The sequence below is a fragment of the Bos grunniens genome, chromosome 20, assembly GCF_055505025.1.
Source record: "Bos grunniens cultivar Pamir isolate PY7600 chromosome 20, Bosgru_T2T1.0, whole genome shotgun sequence".
Classification (NCBI taxonomy): Eukaryota; Metazoa; Chordata; class Mammalia; order Artiodactyla; family Bovidae; genus Bos; species Bos grunniens.
Genome location: NC_141184.1, coordinates 71,270,703 through 71,295,586, shown reverse-complemented (window position 1 = coordinate 71,295,586; position 24,884 = coordinate 71,270,703). Strand labels below are relative to the sequence as shown.

General features: G+C 47.3%; 1 protein-coding gene across 3 annotated transcripts in view; it reads right to left on the bottom strand.

Annotated features, from left to right (window-relative positions):
• Positions 1-24,884, bottom strand: part of SLIT3 (slit guidance ligand 3) — a 718,940-nt gene that overhangs the window by 170,507 nt on the left and 523,549 nt on the right. For all 3 annotated transcript variants that reach the window (XM_086362269.1, XM_086362271.1, XM_086362270.1), the window contains exon 7: positions 3,439-3,510. In XM_086362269.1, the coding sequence (XP_086218395.1) occupies positions 3,439-3,510 (72 nt within the window). The remainder of the gene's footprint in view (positions 1-3,438; positions 3,511-24,884) is intronic.

Here is a 24,884-nt window from a genome sequence, read left to right as displayed (position 1 = left end):
CTGCCACTTGCTCTGTGGTCTCTTCCTGATGGAAACGCCATATTGCATGTTGGCAAAACCACCTTTACAGGAGATAAGGTGAATGAATACAAATGCCAATTTGTAGAAGGTGCCTTTTAGCCACAGACGCTAAATTAAATTTCCAGCAAATCCTTTTAGAGAGGGTCAGTGTTCATTTTCTATAAAATGTGGCTTTCTGAATTCAATATAAAAGCTTTCCTTTAGAAATCCCATTTATGACTTCCTTCCTCTCCCCTCTTCCCTCCTTCTTCACCACCAGCACACCCCCCCCCCCCCATCCCCACCACGCTTTAATTACAGTGAAGGGGGATTAGTCAGCTCAGGTCTCCAGGGAGTTCTTTGCAGAGCCATCTCTGAAATTAAACTAAAGAGAAAATGGCAGCAGGCAGGGAGCAAAGAGAGCAGACGAGATTGATTGATTGATCTGAGCTCATCAGATGAGTGTTCAGGACCACAGGAAAGTATGACCACAGAAACAAGCAGAAGAAACCCTCCTCCCCAGCACCTACAACACCCACACAGAGCGCCCAACATCCAGACCTGGCCGGCTTCCCTGCCTCCCAGGGCCCCTCCCGGCTCTGACTGATTTTCCCACAAAAAAGTAACAGGAGAGGGAGTGGACATCTCAGAGGAGCAGCCCACAGGAGCTGGGCTGCTGGTTTCTGCAGGTGAAAGCCGTATTTCTTCTACTCAACCCACTGTCTGGGGAGATGCACTCCAAGGCTCACTTCCGCTTCCCGGCCGGAAGCCCCAGGCCATGCTCCATCTGTGGCTCACTCGTGGTTTGCTGTGGACTCCGAAGAGGCCTTGGAAGACCCCATGGTTTCTCCGGCATCATTCCCTTTTAAAAGGGAAGGAAGAGGATAGATTTTCTTGACTGAATTCTGCCATCCCAGGAGGGATCAAAGGAAGAAGCGGGGCACCATGATGGAACCTGAGCTCGGAGCCCCCTTCATATTGGGTGGCCAAAAAGTTCATGTGGAGTTTTCGTAAGATGGCATGGAAAAACTTGAATGAACTTTTTGGCTAACCCAATACTAAAAGGTCAGTGTTCATTCCAATCCCAAAGAAAGGCAATACCAAAGAATGCTCAAACTATCACACAATTGCACTCATCTCAAAAGCTAGTAAAGTAATGCTCAAAATTCTCCAAGCCAGGCTTCAGCAATACATGAACCGTCAACTTCCAGATGTTCAAGCTGGTTTTAGATAAGGCAGAGGAGCCAGAGGTCAGATTGCCAACATCTACTGGATCATTGAAAAAGCAAGAGAGTTCGAGAAACACATCTATTTCTGCTTTATTGACTGTGCCAAAGCCTTTGACTGTGTGGATCACAATGAACTGTGGAAAATTCTGAAAGACATGGGAATACAAGACCACCTGACCTGCCTCTTGAGAAATCTGTATGCAGCTTCAGGAAGCAACAGTTAGAATTGGACATGGAACAATAGACTGGTTCCAAATAGGGAAAGGAGTACGCCAAGGCTGTATATTGTCACCCTGCTTATTTAACTTATATGCAGAGTACATCAGGAGAAACACTGGGCTGGAAGAAGCACAAGCTAGAATCAAGATTGCTGGGAGAAATATCAATAACCTCAGATATGCAGATGACACCACTCTTTTGGCAGAAAGTGAAGAAGAACTAAAGAGCCTCTTGATGAAAGTGAAAGAGGAGAGTGAAAAAGTTGGCTTAAAGCTCAACATTCAGAAAACTAAGATCATGGCATCTGGTCCCATCACTTCATGGCAAATAGATGGGGAAACAGTGGAAACAGTGGCTGACTTTATTTTTGGGGGCTCCAAAATCACTGCAGATGGTGACTGCAGCCATGAAATTAAAAGACGCTTACTCCTTGGAAGGAAAGTTATGACCAACCTAGATAGCATATTCAAAAGCAGAGACGTTACTTTGTCAACAAAGGTCCGTCTAGTCAAGGCTATGGTTTTTCCAGTAGTCATGTATGGATGTGAGAGTTGGACTGTGAAGAAAGCTGAGCACCAAAGAATTGATGCTTTTGAACAACTGTGGTGTTGGAGAAGACTCTTGAGAGTCCCTTGGACTGCAAGGAGATCCAACCAGTCCATCCTAAAGAAGATCAGTCCTGGGTGTTCATTGGAAGGACTTATGTTGAAGCTGAAACTCCAGTACTTTGGCCACCTGATGCAAAGAGCTGGCTCATTTGAAAAGACCCTGATGCTGAGAAAGATTGAGGGCAGGAGGAGAAGGGGGAGACAGAGGATGAGATGGTTGGATGACATCACCAACTCGATGGACATGAGTTTGGGTAAACTCTGGGAGTTGGTGATGGACAGGGAGGCCTGGCGTGCTGCGGTTCATGGGGTTGCAAAGAGTCGGACACGACCAAGCGACTGAACTGAATACTAGCTAGTATTTGTTGCCTGGACACCATGACTCTCGGGGCTGACTCTCCTCTACTCCTGTGATGTAAATTCTGCTGAGGCTCCATCAACAGAAGAAAAGCATCAAGTACCAATCTCTTAGATCAGCAGAGTCCATTTGCAGAGAAACTTTCAAAAGAGTTTCTGGCTCAGTGAGGGGACCTTCCCAGGTAATAAAGGCACTAGACATGTTCTCGGTATGGGCTGTTAAGTGGGGATTTGCTTCTTGAGTACGTACTTTGGAGGGCTTGAGCCCACCCAACTCATTACAGATAAAGCATAACTGCATTCTGATACCAGAATATCATCCAGGGAGCAGGAAAGCATGGTGGGTGGGGACTAGGAGGATGGGGTGAAGGAGGAGATAAGACTCCCTCTCCTCCATTGATCAGTGTGCATGTGTGTGTGCTCAAAATTGCTAAGTCATGTCTGACTCTCTGTGATCCCATAACTGTAGCTCTCTGTCCATGGGGTTCTCCAGGCAAGAATACTGGAGTGGCTTGCCATTTCCTCCCCAGGGGATCTTCCTGACTCAGGAATGGAATCCATGTCTCCTGTGTCTCCTGCATTGGCAGGCAGGTTCTTTGCCACTGAGCCATCTGGGAAGCCCCCACCAGTCCCAGAGGGGAAAACAGTCGTAACCCTTGACAGTACAATAGAACGGCCAACAGTACAGGGCATGAGCTAAACAAATGATGAACCATCACACCTCTATTCTAATGGCAGCGTAACACTAACAAACTTTTCCAACCAGTGAGAAAACACAAAGATTTCCCCAGTCAAGGAAGATTCCCAGGGTGAAGAGAAATGAGCCGGCCCAGAGCAAGAAGGTGGAGAACCATGCATGCTCCGTGACCCTCCCCCAACACTAACACACCACTTAGTCAATAGCAGAGGGAGGAGGCATTTGGATGCAGGAACCGGGGGCAGTTTTACAAGCAGCCGAGAGTGCTGCCCCATGGGCCTCCTAAGGGCGGGAGCAGGTGGGGGAGGAAGCAGGGACCTCTACTCACAAGGTTCGAATCTTCGGCATGTGGTTGAAGCTGGTGACCAGGATGCGGCTGATGTTGTTGTTGTTGAGGGTGCTGCGGACAGAGAGGAGAAACATGTCAACAAAGGAGCATCATGGGAGGTGCCAGGATGCTTATGGATGGTGGGGGAAGGATGGATATGACTGCAAGAGGGACCATCCCTCAGCAGCCATGTGTCAAGCAGCAACCAGTGGATGGGGCTCCAGATGAGACGAGAATCTCTGTTTCCTTTTTACAGGTGGATCCCTCCTCCCCTCTGCTGCCCTCTTGGTACTTACTACCTGGAACAATAAGGCTGCCCTTGTGAAATCCTGTTGTGAGGGTTTCATTACAACGTCACTAATTCCCACAACTATAATACAAAACCAATTAAATATTGTCCTCATTTCAGAGAGAAGGAACCAGATACACAACACCTTGCTCAGTTACACATAACCCTACAGGGCAGCCTTTAACCTTGCATTATAGATGGGGGTCCTGAGCTTCAGAGAAGTGAAATCATGCTTCCAAGGATACACAGCTGTTAAGCTGTGGACACTGGATCTGAACCCAGCACTGTTTTTTAAAAAACGTATTTTTAATTGGAGGATAACTGCTTTACAATGTTGTGTTGGCTTCTACCATACACCAGCGTGAATCAGCCAAGGGTGTGCATAGTCTCCTCCCTCTTGAAGCTCCCTCCCACCTCCTCCTCCTCCATCCCAGCCCTCTAGGTTGACACAGAGCCCTGGTTTGAGCTCCCTGCCTCACACAGCAAATTTCCGCTGGCTGTCTATTTTACTACGGTAATGTAGATGTTTCCACGCTACTCTCTAAATTCACCCCGCCGTCTCCTTGCCCCACATGGCCCAAAAGTCTCTTCTCTATGGCTGTGTCTCCACTGCTGCTCTGCAAATAGGCTCATCAATACCATCTTCTAGATTCCAAACATATGTGTTAGTACACGATGTTTTTCTTTCTGACTTATTTCACTCTGTATAATAGGCTCTAGGTTCATCCACCTCATTAAAACTGGCTTAAGTGTGTTTCTTTTTATGGCTGAGTAATATCCCACCATATATATGTACCACAGCTTCTTTATCCATTCATCTGCCAATGGCCATCTAGGTTACTTCCCCACCCTAGCTATTGTAAATGGTGCTGCAATGAACCATTGTGAGTACATGTGTTTTTTTCAATTATGGTTTTCTCAGGGTACATGCCGAGTGGGATTGTTGGGTTAATGGTACTTTTATTCCCAGGTTTAAAGGAATCTGCATACTGCTCTCCATAGTGGCTGTATCAATTTACATTCCCGCCAATAGTGCAAGAGTGAACCCTGCACTATCTTGCTCCAAACTCCTTGCTCTGCCCATTACACACACTGCCTCACAAGATGCTATGTGGAGAGGTTATTTTACGAGTAGTTTCCAGGCATCTTCTGACTCTTCAAGCACATCCTAAGTGAGCCTGTGAGCTCTGTGGGGACGGGGATTAAGTCTCTCTCTTGCGAAGCCCCACGACCATGGATGGGGACTCCTCTGGTATCTTGGTGCATGGGGGAAAAGGGAAGAGAGGGATGTGAGCTCCATCAATGGAACAAAATGAAATAGAATGAAATCAGGCTATAGGTAACTATAGTCCAAGGCTTACCCTTCTAGAAGGACTTACTATGGGAGCCCAGGGAAGCATGGCAAAGGAAATGGCAACCCATTCCAGTATTCTTGCCTGGAAATCTCATGGACAGAGGAGTCTGATGAGCTATAGTCCATGGGGTTGCACAAAGTCAGACACAACTTAACAACTAAACCACCACCATCACAGGGAAGCATGGCAGCCAAGGAAGCCATCACGTGGCTGGAGGTGGAACGTGATGGAGCAGGAGGGCCTTTCTGGGTCAGTGAGTTGAGTGGCTATGCAGACAGAAGCAACCATCTGTGGAAAGACTGGACCTAGCTCTCAGCTCTCTGACCCACACCTCCCTCACTCTGGATCCCAAAGAGCAGGAGTTGGATCCAGCCCATGGTACACTCCTTGGTGACGGACCCTTGTTCCTGGGCTCCTCCAAGGTCACATCAGATACCCCCTCTCATCAGCCCCACTCCTCTTACGCTCTCATGGGACCCCACTGGCCCAGGAAGCAGCCTTCCCTGGAAAGGCTTCACTGGTTAAATGGACTTCTTTTGCCCTTGGCTCTTGATGAATACGTTATCTTACTCTTAGAATACCCTCTAACATTTTCCATCTTGTGTGTTACCACAGTCCATACATGGTTCAGATTGAGTCACATATACCCTAGTTGTGTGGTCTTGGGCAGATTATCACCATCACTTAGCCATAGACTCTTCACTGGCAGAAGAGGGCAGGCAATGGTATCTACCTCACAGGCTGGTGAAAGGCTTAGCAGACAGTATGTGCTTGGTAGGTGGAGGCTACCATTTAACTGACTGGTGGAGAGAACCTAGCCCTGTCGTGGTCATTCCTGTTTCCCTCACCCAACCCCAGACCCCAAGGGAATATAAACAGAGCTTTATCCTGCACACAGAGGCCCCTGTGCCCACCCCACCCAAGGGGTCTGCACAGATGCCTTCTCCCCTGGGGACCCTAGTCCACAGCAGGATTCCGGGGACCACATCCCCTTCGACCCAGGCTATTTCTCAAGGCCTTTGGCCAATAAGACCCAGAGGAAATCTATTTACACAAAGGCACAGAACCTAATACGTTTTCCTCCCTCCCCTCATATTTCTTCTGCACCTACTGGCATTCTTCTGGCATTCTTTCAGGCATTTGGTATTATGATAAAGTGGAATCAACCCAATTTACATTGCCAGCTTCAGCCCACTCAGGGAATTCATTAATGCATCAATTCTGACACCTGGCATTTTATGATCTTGAACCTATTCTGCTGCCTGTGGCTTATCTTTTCTATAGATGTGTGTGTGTGTGTTGGGGGTGTGTGAATCCATCCTATTTTCATCCACCCAGGAGATGTTCAGAATACGTCATCAGATAGGGCGCAAGAACTTGTCACTCCCATCAGACCAGGCCGTCCTGCCTTGACAGGGAGCTTCCCCGGAGTGAGGGTCATGCTTCCTATCCCACCCCTTCTCCAGCAGATTAGGAATGCCTCCGGGGTGGAAGCAATGCCTTCATCTTTCTTCTATCCATCCCAGAGTTCCAGGCTCCACACCTGGGGGAGACCTAATTAGAATCGTTGACTCACTAATCAGACAAAAATCTGTGTCCCCCTTATCTCTCAAAAGCAAAGAGCTCAAGAAGCCTTTGCAGAAAAGAGGCTGCCTTCCAAACATGCCCAGACACTCGACATCAGACTGAGTTCACAGCCAGCCCTAATTTAGCTGAATATACAGTGCAGTTATACACAGGACTTGGATTGTAACTGCATCCGGCAGGCGTCCGGCAGTGATGACTTATTAATGTATTACTACACTGATATTTAAATGTGAGCCGTAATGAGGGCAATAAAACATTTATGATAATAGCAATTATTCCAGAACTAAAATGACTAAACACAGTATTCAGACTTCCATGATTTGCTGGCCCAGGGACCTCAGAGGGTTGGTAACCTCTTGGACGTGGTTCTCCATGGAAGCTACAGTTTCTTTTTCCCTAATAAGCCCAGATTTATTTGATTTCCAATCTTGGTGGCTTTTGCCCATGCAGGCAGCACTCTCTGGTTCTTGTGCTTAGGTCCAGCAGCTGGCATTTGATGAAGGTGGCGTTATCATAACCCTGATGCAGAGGAGCAAAGTGGGGGCGTGTGTGTGCTCAGTCGCTCAGTTGTGTCCGACTCTTTGTGACTCCACGGCCTGTAGCCCACCAGCCTCCTCTGTTCTTGGGATTTTTCAGACAAGAATACTGGAGTGGGTTACCATTTCCTCCTCCAGGGGATCTTCCTGACCCAGGGATCGAACTCGTGTCTCCTGCATTGGCAGATGGATTTGTTACCACTGTGCCATCTGGGGAGCCCAAGAGTGGGTGAGCATGGCCTCAAAGGCAAAGCCTTTGTTAAGATTCTGACTCTCCTACTTACAAGCTGTGCAACCATGAATAAATTTTCTTAATCTTACTAGGTTTCCTCCCATTTAACATGCAGAAACTAGCAGCATTGATCTCATCGAGCTTTGTTGGTGGTTCAAGGAGATGGTTCTAATAATTGCCAACATTAACCAAGAGCTTATTGTAGGCCAGGCAGGTATTGGGTTGTGGGTTCTACTTGTACCATCTCACTTAATTCCTACAACCACCCGATGAGGCAGGCACTTTCTGTCATCTCCATGTCAAGGATGAGGCAAGTAGTGGTATCAGAACTTGACTCCAGAAATGATGCCCGTCTTCATTGTCTATTGCTGCTGTAACAGATTACCACACTTTCTACAGTTTAAAGCAACACAGACTTATCTCATACAGTCTAGAGATCAGAAGTCTGAAATGGGTTCATGGGACTGTGTTTCTTCTGGAGGGCTTTGAGGAGAATTCATTTCCTTGTCTTCTGCAGCCTGTGAAAGTGAAAGTTGCTCAGTCGTGTCTGGCTCTTTGCGACCCCAAGGACTACACAGTCCATGGAATTTTCCAGGCCAGAATACTGGAGTGGGTATCCTTTCCCTTCTCCAGGGGATCTTCCCAACCCAGGTATCGAACCCAGGTCTCCCTCACTGCAGGCGGATTCTTTACCAGCTGAGCCACAAGGGAAACCCAAGAATACTGGAGTGGGTAACCTATCCCTTCTCCAGGGTATCTTCCCGACCCAAGAATTGAACCAGGATCTCCTGCATTGCAGGCAGATTCTTATCCCTTGGCTCCTGGTTCCTTCCTTGTATCACTCCACCCTCTTGCTTCTGTTGTCACACCTCCTACTGTTCACTGCAATGTCCTGCCTCTTAAGAGGACCTGTCTGATGACATTTAGAGCCTGACAGGATAATCCAGCTCAGGATTCTTGGCCATATTTTCCAAGTTCCATTTGGCACATAAGTTCCTGGGATGAGAACACGGGACACTTTTGAGGGGACATTATCCAGCTAGCTATCATGACCTTGAAATTAGGCATGGAAAGTATACGCACACTGGCTTGTAGGCAATAATCAGTAACTATTAGCTATTATTTTTGTAGCCTGGGATTCCCTGATAGCTCAGTTGGTAAAGAATCCACCTACAGTGCAGGAGACCCCGGTTCGATTCCTGGGTTGGGAAGATCTGTTGGAGAAGGGATAGGCTACCCATTCCAGTATTCTTGGGCTTCCCTTGTGGCTCAATTGGTAACGAATTGCAATGTGGGAGCCCTGGGTTCAATCCCTGGGTGGGGAAGATCCCCTGGAGAAGGGAAAGGCTACCCACTCCAGTATTCTGGCCTGGAGAACTCCATGGACCAGTCCATGGGGTCGCAAAGAGTCAGACATGACTGAGCGACTTTCACGCTTTTGGTAACCTGTGTTTGGTCTTTTATGGTTTACTATGTACTTTCACATTCATCTTATTTGGTACTTGAAGCACTCTGCAGTTGAAATTATTATTCCCATCTTACCAGTGAGCAATTGGAGGCTACAAGAGATAAGAGACTTGCCCGGCACAGCAACAAGCTCCATGAGGATTCAGGACTGACTATTTCTTCTTTACATCACAATTTCTCCCAGCTTTCCCACTGCCTTCTGTTTTCAGGGCTAGTTTGCTTCTCCAGCAAAGACAGTCTCTGCCATCTCCCCTGAGGGACCCAAAGCTAGAATTCACTGCACAAGTCTACTATCGCCTCCTATTCTAGAAACCTTCTTGGAAATGAACCACAGAAAACATAAATGGTTTGATCTGACAAGGACCCGCCTGGACCCCCATTATATGATTGCCCACACTTAACCTATGGTGACCTCATCAGCCTCATCTTACTTACTTCCATCTCCTGGAAGAGTATTGCTAGTTCTAGAATGTAGCTTTAACCTCACTGCTCTGTTCTTATTGAGAAAATATGCTTTACCCTAAGTTGCCCCAGTTGGAAATTTTTCTCTAGGTGTGTGTTAGTTGTTCAGTCATGTCTGACTCTTGTGACACAATGGACTATAGCCTACCAGGCTCCTCTGGCCATGGGCTTCTCTAGGCAAGAACACTGGAGTGGGTAGCCATTCCCATCTCCAGGTAAATGCTGTCAATTCATTTGGTGTCAGGTTTCAAGCTCAAGTGCAGGGTCACATCAATTCTACGAAACTTCAGGACTGGCCCGGTCTCCCCTTTTTGCATCCTGACTAATTATTGAGTGGGCATTAGAGTATGAACCAGAAATAAGGCAATTTCCCTCCACTGGATCTAAAAGACAGTTGGTCCATCCAACTCGCATTTCTCTCTTATAAAGCCCTTGCTTGCCAAGCCCTGTATGCACAGTGTCTCTACTGAGCTTTAGCTGTGCTCTCTCCAGCCTCTCTTCTGTCGTAGTTGGAGCACCTAGGCCACACTAAAGTCACCTGTTTGGACAAGGCTCCTTCTGCCAATGGATCTCTCTTGCTTGTGAGAACTACAAAGGGAGCATTAAACATTTTTTCCAGGGACTTCCCTGGCAGACCAGTAGTTAAGACCCCCAAGGCAGGGAGTGTGGGTTCAAGCCCTGCTCAGGGAGCTAACATCCCACATGCCTCATGGGCAAAAAATAAAAACATAAAATACTAGCAGTATGGTAACAAATTCAATAAAGATTTAAAAAAACAAAACTTTTTTCCCAGGTCACTAGGAGATTTGCACACTTACTACTGCTTCTATTATTGTTGGTTAGCCACTAAGTCGTGTCTGACTCTATGCTACCCTGTGGATTGTATCCTGCCAGGCTCCTCTGTCCGTGGGATTTTCCAAGCAAGAATACTCAAGTGGGTGCCATTCTCTTCTCCAGGGGAATTCCTGATCAAACTTGGGTCTCCTGCATTGGCAGATGGATTCTTTACCACTGAGCCTGCAGGGAAGCCCTATAGTACAGGTTGCGCTAGTGGTAAAGAACCCACCTGCCAATGCAGGAGATGCAAGAGACACGGGTTTGATCCCTGGGTGGGGAAGATCCCCTGGAGGAGGGCATGGCAATCCACTCCAGTATTCTTGTCTAGAGAATTCCATGGACAGAGGAGCCTGGCGGGCTACAGTCCATAGGGTTGCAAAGCGTAGGGTATGACTGAGCAACTAACACAACACACCCTCACAAAGTCCGCGTTTGCCTGGGTTCCTCAGCTAGATACCGGGGCACTTCAGCAATGCAGGGGCTCCGAGGCACGATGTATGTATGAAGCAGTGGTACACACACCGGTCTGTTCCAGGGCTTGGTGAATCGCTACCTACAGGCCCATCTAATGCCACCTGCGTTTGTAAATACGGGTCTATCCATTTGTTTATTCACGTCTATGGCTTTCACATTACAGCAGCTTAGTTTCGACAGAGACCATATGGCCTAAAAGCCTAAAATATTTACTAATTGGCTTTTTATAAACCATGTTTGCTGCCCTCTGGCTGCTTGAAAACTGGGCAGTTCTGGTCCTGTCTTCGCCAAAGACTAGCGGTGATAAGTAAGATGTCACATAACTGCTTGGTGGGAAGAGGGGGGTGAGGTCAATGCCTTTCAGGTCTCAAAAACAAAAACTATAAAACAGCGGTAGGAAAGTCCCAGTGGCAAATGGTAGGGCTGGGATTCAAAAGCAAGGAGTCTAGGTGGTTCAGTGGCTAAGACTCCCTTGCTCCCAACGCAGGGGGCGTGAGTTCAATCCCTGGTCGGGGAACTAGATACCACATGTGCAACTAAAGGTCCTGCACACCAGGATGAAGATCGAGGATTCTGACGGCTGCAACTAAGACCTGGTGCAGCTGTTAAAAAAAAAAAAGTGCCAGCAGAGTTGGTTTCTGGTGCTGCATCTCTTCGAGCAAAAACAAAAGCAAACATAAGCAAACATAAGCAGGCAGCCTCACCCTAGATCTACGCTTCTCCCTTCCCCCCCACGATCCTACCTGGAAGCTGGGTCGCAGTACTCCCAGAGCCTGCAATGCTGTGATGGAATCAGAGCCTAGAAGACCTTTTACAAGAGACAGAGTGGGGAGATCCACCTCTGGGTGGGCATGCAATGAACCTGGACAGTGGTTCTCCAAGTGTGGCCCCTGGGCTTGCAGCGTCATCTGGGAACTTGTTGCTGCTGCTGCTGCTAAGCCGCTTCAGTCGTGTCCGACTCTGTGCGATCCCAGAGATGGCAGCCCACCAGGCTCCCCTGTCCCTGGGATTCTCCAGGCAAGAACATTGGAGTGGGTTGCCACTTCCTTCTCCAATGCATGAAAGTGAAAAGTGAGAGTGAAGTTGCTTAGTCGTGCCCGACTCTTAGCAACCCCATGGACTACAGCCTACCAGGCTCTTCTGTCCATGGGATTTTCCAGGCAAGAGTACTGGAGTGGGGTGCCATTGCCTTCTCCGGGAACTTGTTAGAGATGCATATGTTCAGGCCCTGCCCCAGCCTCCTGAATCAGAAACTCTGGGGAAGGCCCAGCTTTGTGTGTTTCAATGACCAAGAGGATTCTTACATAAGCTCCAGTTGTAGAACCAGTGAACTAGGGGAAAGGCTAAGGACAGAGCCTTGACCTGAGTGTGGAGGGCAGCCTGTGGCTGCCCTGGGCCCAAAGGCCTCACGTGTGGACAGCATGAGGGAGCTGGGCCTCTTCCTGTTTAGGAGGAAGTCCAAGTTCTGAAATAGTATGCAGCCCTCAACGGAGGTGGCTGTGATCACTCTTAGAGAGGTCCAACTTGATTTTTGTCCCTGGCTTCCCACTGGTCTCTGCTGGGTGCTAAAATGTGGCTCTCCCAGCGTCACGAAAGATAGCAATCTTTGATCTGGAGGAGCTCAGTCCAGCTGCAGCCACACCACCCTGGCAATTTCTTAATAAGGCTGACATTTACCTCTGTCTCCTCTGATCAGGCCATTGCTTTATCAAGCTGTGCTTTCCTGGCTCTGGGTGTAATCTGCATGTTGTGTGTCCATAATACTATGTAATTGGCTCTAATGCAGCAGTATTAACTGCAAGCATGTACTACATAATTTCAGGATCAGGCATCCACAGTAAGTACCAAGCTTTCTAGGGTGCTCCTGGAAACCCTCCTCTTCCCCTCTGCACAGGTGATCCAGAATCCTAGAGTCAGACAGATCCTCTTGGTAGCTTTGTCCATTCATCTCCTGTCTCGGGGCAGGTTGACTTCTTACGTCTAGATAAATAAGGTGGCTCCCTCATTAAGGAAGGGCTTCTCTGGTGGCTCAGCAGTAAAGAACCCACCCCTGCAATGCAGGAGCTTCAGGAGACTCAGGTTCGATCCCTTGGTTTGGAAGATCCCCTGAAGGAGGGCATGGCAACCAACTCCAGTATTCTTGTTGGAGAATCTACGGACAGAGGAACCTGGTGGGCTACAGTCCACAGGGTCGGAAAGAGTCAGACGACTGAAGCAACTTAGTATCTGTGCACGTACTCCTTAAGGATCCCTAGGAAGAAGAATTTTGGTGGGTCAGCAGCAGCCATAGCTATGGTCACAGGACATCTTTTTTAAGTGACCCTTGAGATTCCTTGACTTGTACTTACCAAGGTGGGAGCCCAGCAGCCAGCACTCTAAGCCCGGAAGATGTAACTACTTCTTACAGGGCCTACATTGAACTCACAGGGACAGGCACAACCAAGGTAGGCAGAATCATTTCCTAAAGAGCAGCTGAGTGCAAACACATAGAGGATCTAAAGCAGCCTCAGTTTCACCCCTCTCTCCTTGCCTGAGCCAGAAAGAGGAAAGATGTGAGCCCCCTAGAGCCTCCTTTTGTGGCCCACGTGCTACTGGAACCCCTCTGTGCTCTTCATGCCCCACGCCAGCTGTTCAGATATTTCTGCACAGGGTATGGCCACAATGTTTGCACCCACTGGGGGGCGCACACTGGGCCTACAGAGGTTGACAGAGGCATTCCCAAGCCTCTCCCCCCAGCCTAGGGTCCCTCTCCAACTGCACTGACTCAATCACTTTGTTTGTTTCTTTGTTTTCAGTTTGTTTTTTGGCTGTGTCACATGGCAGGTGTGATCTTCGTTCCATGACTAGGAATTGAACCCAAGTCCCCTGGATTGGAAGCACAGAGTCTTCATCACTGGGCCACCAGGAAAGTCCCAGGCTCAGTCATTTTTGAATGAAGCTCCTTAACTGTTTTCCTCCTATCAAGTCTGAACTTGCCTTTCTCCACCAGCTACCCACTGCTCTGATTTGGCTAGAGGCTCTGGGAAATTCCAGAAATCAAGAAGAATATTATAACACATCATTTGAAAAATCTAAATTGATGTTACAGATTCCCCCATGAACATTCTGCTTTCCTCCAATGAGCTGGACTAGTAAAGGATATTGCTTTGAGGTGAGCTTCCAAAGATCTTTCAATAAAGATGTCCACAATAACAGCAATACTGATGTTACTGATCATGTTTTTGCTCTGTGCACACATTATCTCATTTAATTCTCCCAACAATCTGAGATCCTCTTGCCATTTCCATTTTGGATCCTAAAAAGATCAATGAACTCTACCTGATCATGTTAAGTATGGAGTTGTAGAGCCAATATTCAAATCCAGGAAAGCGTCACACCAGACCAGACTGTATTTTTCATCATTACACAAAACTGCCTCTTACAGGATTGTCTTCGACAGACATCAGCCATCCAATTTCCCCTGCTGTCCCGAGGAGGAGATGAATCATACGTGTTAGTGGTAAACTCAGTCCTTCCTGGCTTCAATGTGGCAGGGACTTTGGTGTTTGACTTGCTATCAAGGCTGCTCATAGCAACAGCATCACCTAACTCTCCTCTGGTCCAAGGAAAACAGTAGTAGGGGCTTCAGAGTGTGTCTGCACGCATGCTAAGTCGCTTCAGTCGTGTCCGACTCTTTGCGATCTTACGGACCATACCTTGCCAGGCTCCTCTGTCCATGGGATTCTTTAGGCAAGAATACTGGAGTGGGTTGCCATTTTCCTCTCCAGGGGATCTTCCCAACCCAGGGATCAAACCTGCGTCTCCTGCATTGGCAGGCATGTTCTTTACCACCAGCACGACTTGGGAAGCCCAGAGGCTACAGAGAAGAGAGGAGAATCATGGCTCAACAGCTTCCAAGGCTCAGGCTTGGCTGACAAGTCTAAGTGTTGCTAAAAGTCACCCTGACTGTTGGATTGGCTAACAGATTTTTCAGAGCACCCTGAAGAACCAAGAGACCAGTCCTGCTCCTTGAGCAAAGCTCATCCTTGGTCTGCTAGGAGCAGACAAGGAGTCTCTGAGGGCAGATGGGGCAGGAGGAATGAGAGATGGAGGGAGAGAGAAGAGGGATGAGGGTAAGAAGCTATCTTGCTTATGGTACCTTCTCTCCTGGACTATCCTGGGTGCTGCCTATTAGTGACTTCCTTCGTCTCCCTGCGGACCGTTTAAATTAAAGCTCATAACCATTGTGTGGGCATATAATGAAAACAACTGATGCTGCACTGATTAGTCCATTACTCTCAACTGTTAGAAAACATAATGACCTCACAAGGGGCCTTATTCACTGACGTATAGCAGTCGGGCTCTCATTTGACACCTCAAATTAGCAGCCAAAGCAATAACAGCTGGGGTTTTTGTCTCAATATTTGTACCCGACTCTAAAGTGATTTGGCACCGGGCGAGCGTTATTTTTAAACACAGAGCTCTCACAGCCAAGTAACATTTTAAATGGTCTCCAGGTGTCATGTAAAACCTACAAAAATAAATAAAAACAATCAGCTTCCAATTAGGGCTTTTGATGATAGGGGTTCCTTAACAAAAGGGCTTGTCTTTGGTTCTGGCTTCATTATATATTCATGTTACGACAGCAGAAACTCATCTCCTTCTACCCAGCGGAGCCTCGGTGTTAAAAGGAAGAAAAAGATGCCAGTAAAATAAATAGAAAAAGTGGGAGAGCAAAAGAGAAAGACGAGTCTTCGAATCCCACCACTGCTCAATCAGATGCTGGTGGTATAAGTAATCGGGATGCTCCGGTGTTTTTGGTTCCTGAATTCTGAAGAACTCCTTACTCATTTATTGAGATCACCATGGATCCCGCCTCGTGGTGATGCAGAATGATTCAACTGCCGCCCAGTGACCTAGCGAATTGTAAAATGTGCCTTAAACGACCCTGGGAATGAGATGGCCCTAGTCCCCTAATTCTGTTTCATCATCTATAAACTGGGAACCGGGACCATTAATCTTGTCTACTACATTATTTAGAAACGCCACAGTTTCCGGTGTGCAAGATATCTGTGGGGGTGAAGAAATGACCTCCAACTTACATAACTGGACAGGTGAGTTTGTAGCTGAGAAGGAGAGAAGCAGACAATTCCACCTCAGCTGCATTTGAGCAGGGACAGGAAGAAGGGGCAAAGCCTTCAATACCTATGAATGTGTACAGTAAGAGACATGTACACTCAGAGAAAGCAGAGGGCGCATCTGGTTTACCCCTCCCGCCTGCTCCCCACCCCCACCCACGGCGCTGTGTAGGCAGGACCTAGCTCTGTGTTTGGTACCAAAAAGGACTCAAGTATTTACTGAAGGAATGGATGAGTTTCCAAATGCGAAGGATCATGCTTTTGGCATCTTTTGGTAAAAAAATAAATCTCCACTCTAAACAGCCTTCTGGGCTGACCCCAGAGTACAAAGTCAGCTGCCTACAGGAGCAAGGCTTGACATCGGAGGAAGGGGACTGTACGGGACCGTGTAAACGCAACTTTTCTACCCAGGGCCATCACTTCTCATCTCCAAGGACTGCCGCCATGCTGGGAAGTGGGTGCAGCGCTGCCAGTAAGCCAGACATCTAGAATTTTTATATGAAATCTCCTTATTCCTTGGTCCATATTGATGACCAACTCTCCTTAAGGAACAAAAGTCACAAATGAAACATACCTGGGGGCTGGTGCAGGGGCCAGTTTTCAGTCTCTGAACCAAACAGATTACTTCAACAATTTGAATCAAACATATATTTAACACCTAAAGATCACATATGGGCTATATAAATCAATCAATCTGTCAATGTATTTTTAACGGCATCATGGTACTGTGTGATTAAAGCCTTCTTCCTATACTGCATTTCCGGTAGGGCAGTCACTAGCTAAGACACACTCCAGGAACCTACTATTTTGAAACCAACTATCTTTAAATGGTTGAAACTTATTCAGTGCTCCCTCCTCCACCCACCGCTATCCTCACTGAGGATAATTTACACTGTGAGCTATTTGGGCTCAAAGATGGGTAGGGGTCACTGATGCTGACTCACAGGGCCCCGGGCATGCCCGCTAGCTGGGATCATAATGCAGAATTTGATGTCTCCCTAGGCTGCCCTCTGACCAGGGTGGTCATCTCCCAAGCACTGGCTGTAGGACTGGAAGACCCTAGAAAGGGAGGGTGTGGTCCCCATGTTGAAGGTAAAATGTTCCCTCTGGCAAAATGCTGGAGATTAAGGGATGATGGGATGGACAGGACATACTGGCTGGCTCCACTAATTTTTGTTTCCTGCCTGCTAAAATAGAGAAAGCGCTTCTTGGATAGATGGCAACACACTGCATGAGATAAGAGTCAACAGACCCCATTTTCTGGCCTGGTTCTTCTGTGAAACTTTCTCATGGCTGTGGGCAAGCTGCTTAACCATTCTGGGGTGTTTCCCCCACCCCACCCCCCCACCCCCTCTTCAAATGAAGTGGTAGGACCAGCTGACCTCCAAGGTCTTTGCAGCCTACAGTTCCACTCTCCAATTTACTTCGGCTGATTCTGGGTCTACAATGGTATTTCTGGAATGGGAATAGATTTCTAGAAGGCAGTGGGAAGGACTGTGGATACCCAGAACTGTCCAGATCTGCCTAAAGACAGGACATCTGGCCAAACTCTGAAAGTCATAACCAGCCCCCACTGTGCAGCATTTGAAAACATATAGTTGCATGGGTCGGGGCAGAGGTGTCGGTTCCTTTTCTTTGTCTCTCTATGCAGATACCAGGCTCAACTTTTGCAGGGTTAATGGGCTTGCCTGTCACATCTCCACTTATGTATGGAGCAGGGATGAGTCTGGAGTGATTTTCCTATCCAGTTGACTTTGCGGAAGTCACTTGAAGAGTGGAGAGAAGAGAATAACTGGGATCCAGGAACTAATTCACGCAGAGAGGGTTTTGCTTTGGTGGGAGTCAGTTTTCATAACCATACTCCTGGGTTTCAGTGAAAATGGGTCTTTTAGGGGTATAAGATCCAGATGTTTAAATTAAGAACCAGCAAGGGCAGAGTGGGGGGGGTGGGGGAAGAGGGAAGTGGTAGATATTTCAAAGTATCTAGCTTCAGAAACGGAGAAGGCAACGGCACCCCACTCCAGTACTCTTGCCTGGAAAATCCCATGGATGGAGGAGCCTGGTGGGCTGCCGTCTATGGGGTCGCACAGAGTCGGACACGACTGAAGTGACTTAGCAGCAGCAGCAGCAGCAGCTTCAGAAAATACACCCTTTAACCATTCTGCTTATTAATGGATGTGAAATGGCTCCAGGGGTTCGAGTCAGGCAGGCAGGAAAACATGCATGGTGGGAGCTATGCAGATCTGCAGAGGGCATGCCCTGTCCAAATGCAGTTCTTGCCACTCAGCTTCAAGCCTGCACTCTTCGATAAGGTAGCCACAAGCTAAATTTGGCAATTTAAATTGAAATCAAGGAAAATCAAGTGAAGCTAAACACTTAGCTTCTCGGTTGCACTAGCCACATTGCAAGTGCTCAAGAGTCACATGTGGCTAGTGGCTACCTACTGGACAGCTCAGATATGGAGCAATTCTTTCATCACAGAGGGTCCTTTAGGGGACAATGCTGCTTCAGACCATCACAGCCACATGTCCACCCAGGGTGGATGCAGCTTCTAAATATTCAAGGGAAACTGAAATTATTTCAATAAAATTACCCAAGATTTAAGTGTTGGGAACTAATTCCATTTTTCTTTAAACATTGGAAAGACCAAAAAAAAAAAAAAAAGAAAAAATAAGAAAGCTCACATTAGCAGGTCTGATTCAGCCAATGAATAAAATAGAGCTGATAGGTGGGATCCTTAAAAGACAATGGGTGCTCCAGAGCTTTTCTACAGTGAATCCAAATCTGGTCTTAGAGAAACAGGACCATTATTCCCTCCATCCCCGCTCCTCACCATCCGTTACTCGTAAGTGCCTTCAAAAATAGGAAACGAAAGCTCAGTACAAGGTAAAAACTGAGAGAGAGCTCTGATTCTCCACTACTCTGTGTCCTTGTCTTCTCCATGCCCTCCTCCCCTCCACAAACTGACAGGAGGGATCAATTTCCTGCTTGGCTCTTAGAACCCAGTTCTGTAGAGTAACGGACCCTCAGCCATAGGGAAGCCAAGCCATCCAATATTTTTCACACCCTGGGTGGAAGTGGTAGCATCAGTCATAGGCAAGTTCAACTCTACAAGGGGACTCAAAAGCTAATAAGCAGAAAGATACTAAAGATGCTCAAACACTGGCTACCAAAGCCACTGTTGGCAGCTGGGACATGGAGGAAGCTCAGAGTCTGAGCATCCACACGGGAGCACCTTTTCAAGACAGAGGCAAAGCTCTGTTTGGGGAGAGAACTGACTCCTAAGTGTATCTGGCAGCTCTGAGGCATTCCCCCACCAGCCACTTGCTACTGAGAGAAAAGCCTCTGGAATCTTTTTTCAAAAATGCAAAGGTATTTTCCCATTTTGTTTTAGATGGGACAAAGCAAACCAAAAGGCTGCTCCCAAACTTGGTTTGTCAAACCAGAATATTAGCTCCAAGACCTGGTGGCTGCATTACACAGGGACATAGAGACTGTCCTCACTCCCCAAGGACAGAGAGACTTCCGTTACCGGATTCCACCGAAGCGCTGCTCACAGAAGATGCTGACATTGGGGGTCCTGCTGACTCAGAACCTCCGTGGGTGAAGAATGGCTCAATGATCTTCACTATAGACTCTTAACTCAGGAACGAACACCACGACACTTTAAATTCAGACACTAGACTAGACTTTAGTGAACAGGAAAATGAAGTAAAGTGGAAACCACAAGAACTCCTCAGATTCTGGTTACTTTTAAAGTGCTGTTTATTTAAATGGAAAATATTGTCTCTACATTTCAAAGAAAGGGTCACTGTTTCCTTAGTCTTATGTTCTCAAAACCAAGCTTGTCATTTTAAGAGCTTGACTATGATCCAGGTCCCAGGCTGGGTGAAGTGCATTTATGGGAAACCCAGTTCCCTTCCTAATACCCTGGGGGTTGAATAGAAGTTACCAATGTTTTCATCAGGGTACAATTTTAATCCTGATTGCCTCCACAAATCACAATTTGCAGCACAATACCAAAAAATCATATTCCGGAGATTTTTAAGACTTTCATTAAGTGATGACAGTTCTATATTCAAAGCTATGTCATGACTAAACACCGTGATTCCTAAGGCTGTTGAAACAAGTGTTTGCATCTCCCAGAGAAACCCAGGTGAAATAGTTTGCAAATAAAAGAAAATGAATCTTGTCTCTGTTAGCACCAATTTTCACTGTGGCTCTAATTTTGTTCATTAGTAAAAAGAAAAAAAAAAGGGGGGGGAACCCCACTTAGCTAAAGGACTAGAAAACCAAAGGTAATGAAGAAATGTGTGCTGTTTCAGAAAAAAATACTATTGAACACACTGTTCAACATCGAAAATAATTCTGGGACAACCACAATCTTAGTTCCGTTCAGGACACAGGTAAAACAGAGACTCTAGAGACTGGGGCGGGGTAAGCTTCAAATTCAGTTAATTACAACTGGCCCTCTGCATCCATGGGTGATGCATTTTGGGTTTAACCAACAGTGTACTGATCCGAGGGGATCTGGGATCCACAGGATAAGGCACCAGGGGATACAGACAGCCGATTGTAATTTCAACTCAATTTGATTCCATGAACTTTAACTGACCACCAGGCTTGTGCAAGGCAGTGAACAGTATAGGAATATCCTCCAACTATGATTTTTATGAGTGTCCTGATGGGGTATCTGTTAGACACACACCTGAGGTTATCTCCTTTAATCCCTAGCCTAAGGATTGTTATTAATGCTTCTCTTTTGAAAGGAAATGAACCCCAAACCACTTAACTTGGGTGGAGCTGATTTGGCAACCAGTCGGGTGGGAGGACTGAAATGCCCCCCAACCCCACCCCAGAAGAGCAGCCTTTTCCTCCCGCCTCCTTGTCTGGGCAGTCTCATGTAATGGGATGTGGTGCTGAATAAAGTGATGTCATAGGTTCGGATCTGAGCACCCTAGGAGTCAACTTCTCAAAACGAAAGTCTGCAGTTCCTGAATTATTCTGGGCTACAGAGAATAACCTCACTAATACACATAACTGCTTCTCTTGTATGTGTGCTCTGGGATGTATTTTTTAACTCTAATTTCTTGTGTGTAGCAGAACAATTAAGTGCAGGGGGTTTGATACTGGAAGAATAATTCCCTTCTTGTACTTGTTCACATCACCCTGGGACAAGTTGTTCAACTTCTCTAAGCCTCAGTTTCCTCACTGGTAAAATGAGGAGATTACCAAGATCTACCTTGGAAGGCTGTAGAGAGGGGTTATGTAAGATGCTGCATTATAATGTTTTATCACAGTGCCTGGAAGGTAGCAGGTGTTAGAACATGGAGACTATCATGGTAATTATAGCAGCTATAATGCCTAATAATTCCTGTGCTACCCTTTCATTATACAATGCATCAGCATATTATTATTATTCGTTCATCAGAGCATCTGTCCACACCCAGAGGAAGCTCTTTGGAAGTGGAGGACACACCACCACTTGCATTAAGTTATGGGTTTTCAGAATTGGACCAACCATGTCCAGAGATGTCCCAACACCCAGTGCCCAGCACCCCTCGGCCAGGACCACCACCCTCTGCTAGGAGAGTGAGCACATCCTGATCTGAGTATCAGGACTACTCAGATTTCTTTTACTGTCTTCTTCTTATATCAAAAAAAGGACTTTCTTTCTGTATCTACAAGTAGGGCTCAGGGTCAGGCAACGTCATATTTGCCCAGAGGTGGCCAAATTAGGACTGCACTAAAAGTCTAGTTAATTCCCATCATTGCGTTAACTCTTTTCTTTAAAGGGAGCTCATTACCCAGGCTAAAAGACTCTCATTTCTCTAACGGGAGCTCATTACCTGGGCTGACGCTGGGCTCTAGGGAGCAAGGAATAGAGTGGGAGGCTTTCCTCTCTTGCTTCTCATGCTGTGTGCGCATGTGCATGCTAGGTCGCTTCAGTCGTGTCCAGCTCTTTGCGACCCTACGGACTGTCGTCCACCAGGCTCTTCTGTCCACGGGATTCTCCAGGCAAGAACACTGGAGTGGACTGCCACGTGTTCCTCTGGGGATATTCCCGACCCCGGGACTGAACTCATATCTCTTATGACTCCTGCATCGGCAGGCAGGTACTTTACCACTAGTGCCACCTGAGAAGCCTGTATAAACCCAATTACAACTGCTTTACAATCAAAGGGGATCTGGAAGCAAGTTCAACTCCTGAGAAGAACTTCCTGGCAGATGAGGCATGAGGCATCCCAGCTGGCTTCCGAGGCGCCCTTGTTCAGTCTGGGAGTCCTGGACTCCCCATCACTTACTCTGTCTGTGCTTGTCTGATCAGCAATTCTGATAAGCTCTCACCTTTAGTTTGATCCACCAAAGCACCTGGTCATTTAAAGCTTTACTGTCCTTGGCATCTGGCACAATGCTGGCACATATCCTTGCTTTTTGGATGGATTAAAGCAGGGGCGGTAGGTAACTGAAATGGGGGGAGGTCAACAGGAAAGTGGAGGCTATACACACCCCATCTAAGGAGGGTATGTGCTTTTCAGTCTCAACTGATTGTCACAATGCAGATGTCCAGGCCAGAGTTGCCAATGCTTCTGCTTCACCGAAGTCCAAAGCTGGAATTCTGGACGTTTACAAAAAATTGCATCAATTTTCAATATGAAATGCTAATTTAAAATGGTAAAAACACTCTTAGGATGAAAAAGAAAACCTCATTTGTGACCAAAATGTAGTCTGTCATCTAGTTTGCAACCTTTGGTTTCAAGAGAGTTGATTAGCAGATTGTGGGAGGGAAAACTTCAGTCCATGATAGAATCAAAGAATGATTCTGCTTTCAGCTCTGCTAAATGGGGCTTCCCTGGTGGCTCAAACGGTAAAGAATCTGCCTGCAATGCAGGAGACCCAGGTTCGATCCCTGGGTTAGGAAGATTCCCCTGGAGAAGGAAATGGCAACCCACTCGAGTATTCTTGCCTGGAGACTTCCATGGACAGAGGAGACTATAGTCCATGTGGTCACAAAGAGTCAGATACGACTGAGCGACTAACACTTTTACTTTTCACTTCAATCTGCTACGTAATATAAAACATTTAATGATAGGGTTTGAAAAGACAACTGTGCCTAGGATCCCCAGACTTACCAGAGGAGTTCTTCTGTATAGCTGAATTTCTTGGGGGTGCCTACTGTGAGCAAAGAACATGGAATCAGGGGTCCGGAGACCCAGGTTCTAGTTCTTTGCTACTGCCAAGTTGCTGTTGCCCTGGACAAGCCAAGGTAAGGGCTAGGACTAGGGGGAGGGAAGTGGGGCGCCCAAGGTAAAAATGTTAGAAGGCATGGGCCTCACTCTAGTCCTGATCCTGCTCTCAGCCTCCCCGTGCCTTATCTCAACAGTAAGAGGTCATCCTGGAGACACCGAAGGTCTTTGCAGAGCCAGCCTGTGATGATATCACTGAACTTCCAAAATTGGTAAGTGACAGAAAGGCGAACGAGGCTTTCAAGACAGCACACACTGGTTATCGAAAGACCTGTCAGATCGATGTGAGATTTGGCCAGTACAAGTGCTTTATCAAGGGCAGACCACTCACTGAAAGTGTCTTGGGGATGCGTTCCTAGCATTTTGGCAGCGTATCTACCAAACTTCTGATCTGCTACGTTTGTCTTCTGGCTAGGAGACAATGTCTGAGAATCTTTTCTCCCATAGTACTGTTGAAAAAAATTTAAATATTTGATTAGCTAGGTTGTTTTTTGTTTCATTTTCCCCTACTCATTTTTTTTTCCATTCAATATTTTTTCTGATTTTTTTTTTAATATAAGATGGCACGTAGGGCAGAGAGGAGCCTGGTAAAACTGGTGACATGCCTGGCTGTCCTCAGCCTAGCTGGCGGGGGTCTAGACACCCAGGCTTAGAGTCCCTCCAGAAATGATTCCTGGCCAGCCAGGGAAACGCGGTCTTGGCATATTCGACTGTGGTTTACAGACGCCTTACCCAGAGAAAACTGAAAACCGAGGACGTGAACCGCCAAGTGTACAAACCCGCAGAAATTAGCGGTCTATGATTTGGGTAACAGAAGGGCGTCTAAAGGCGAGGTAACAGAAAGTGAGGTCCCTCAACTAAGAAACGGAGCAGGAGCGAGGGCCAAAATCGATCGGTGACGCCCAGCAGTGAGGAGAAGTTGTCTCTGGGACTCAAATGTAAGTCAGTGAAAGAGCAGGATGGTTTTTTTCCCCTGTGAAGTTGAGTTACCTTCAGCTTTATGGGGACCCATCCCTGGGTAAAGGGAATGACAATCTCAGAAGCTGTGGGAGGCTCCGGAGTTCTCCTCAGCAGGACCCTGAGGCCCTGGGAGCTCCCCGAGACCAGCTCTCGGGGCCAGTTCAGACCACCGAGGCACACGCTGGCCCTGCCTCAGCGGGCCAACACCCGAGAGCCGTAGTAACACATATTCTGCTGCTTGCTAGTTAGGCGGTTACTTGGCTGGCTCTGAAATAGGTACCCTCTGTGAAAAAGAAGGCGACAGTAAGTTTGATGGAGGGGTGGTGAGAATGCAGAGAGATAACGGATATAAGCACCACCTTCAGTGTCGGTCCCAGGTGGCTTAGCAGTAAAGAACCCGCCTGCCAGTGCAGGAGACGGGGGTTCGATCTCTGGGTCAGGAAGATCCCCTGGAGAAGGAAATGGTGACCCACCCTGGTATTCGTGCCTGGAGAATCCCATGGACAGAGGAGCCTGGCGGGCTACAGTCCATGGGTCGCACAGAGTCGGACACGACTGAGCGACTCAACCACAACCACCAGTAACCACACACTGAACGCCAGCTATCATCACTCGCCTTAGGGTGCCTTCTCCCTCCCCTTCCTGGCTGCCTGAGAAGGAGAGGCCGGGGGCTCTCTTCCTTTGTGTACCGTACTCTGCGCTGGACATCCCCCACTGGGCATGAGTCAAAAATGAGGCTGAGGTGCACAGATTTCAGTCTTTCCAAAAGCTTGTACAGTTCCTTACTCCTCACCGCTAGGGGTTCCTGCCTAGACTCACCCTTTATGTTCAGTGCAACCAACCTCAGCCTGGATGGAAAGAAGTTTTATGGCATTTCCATCCA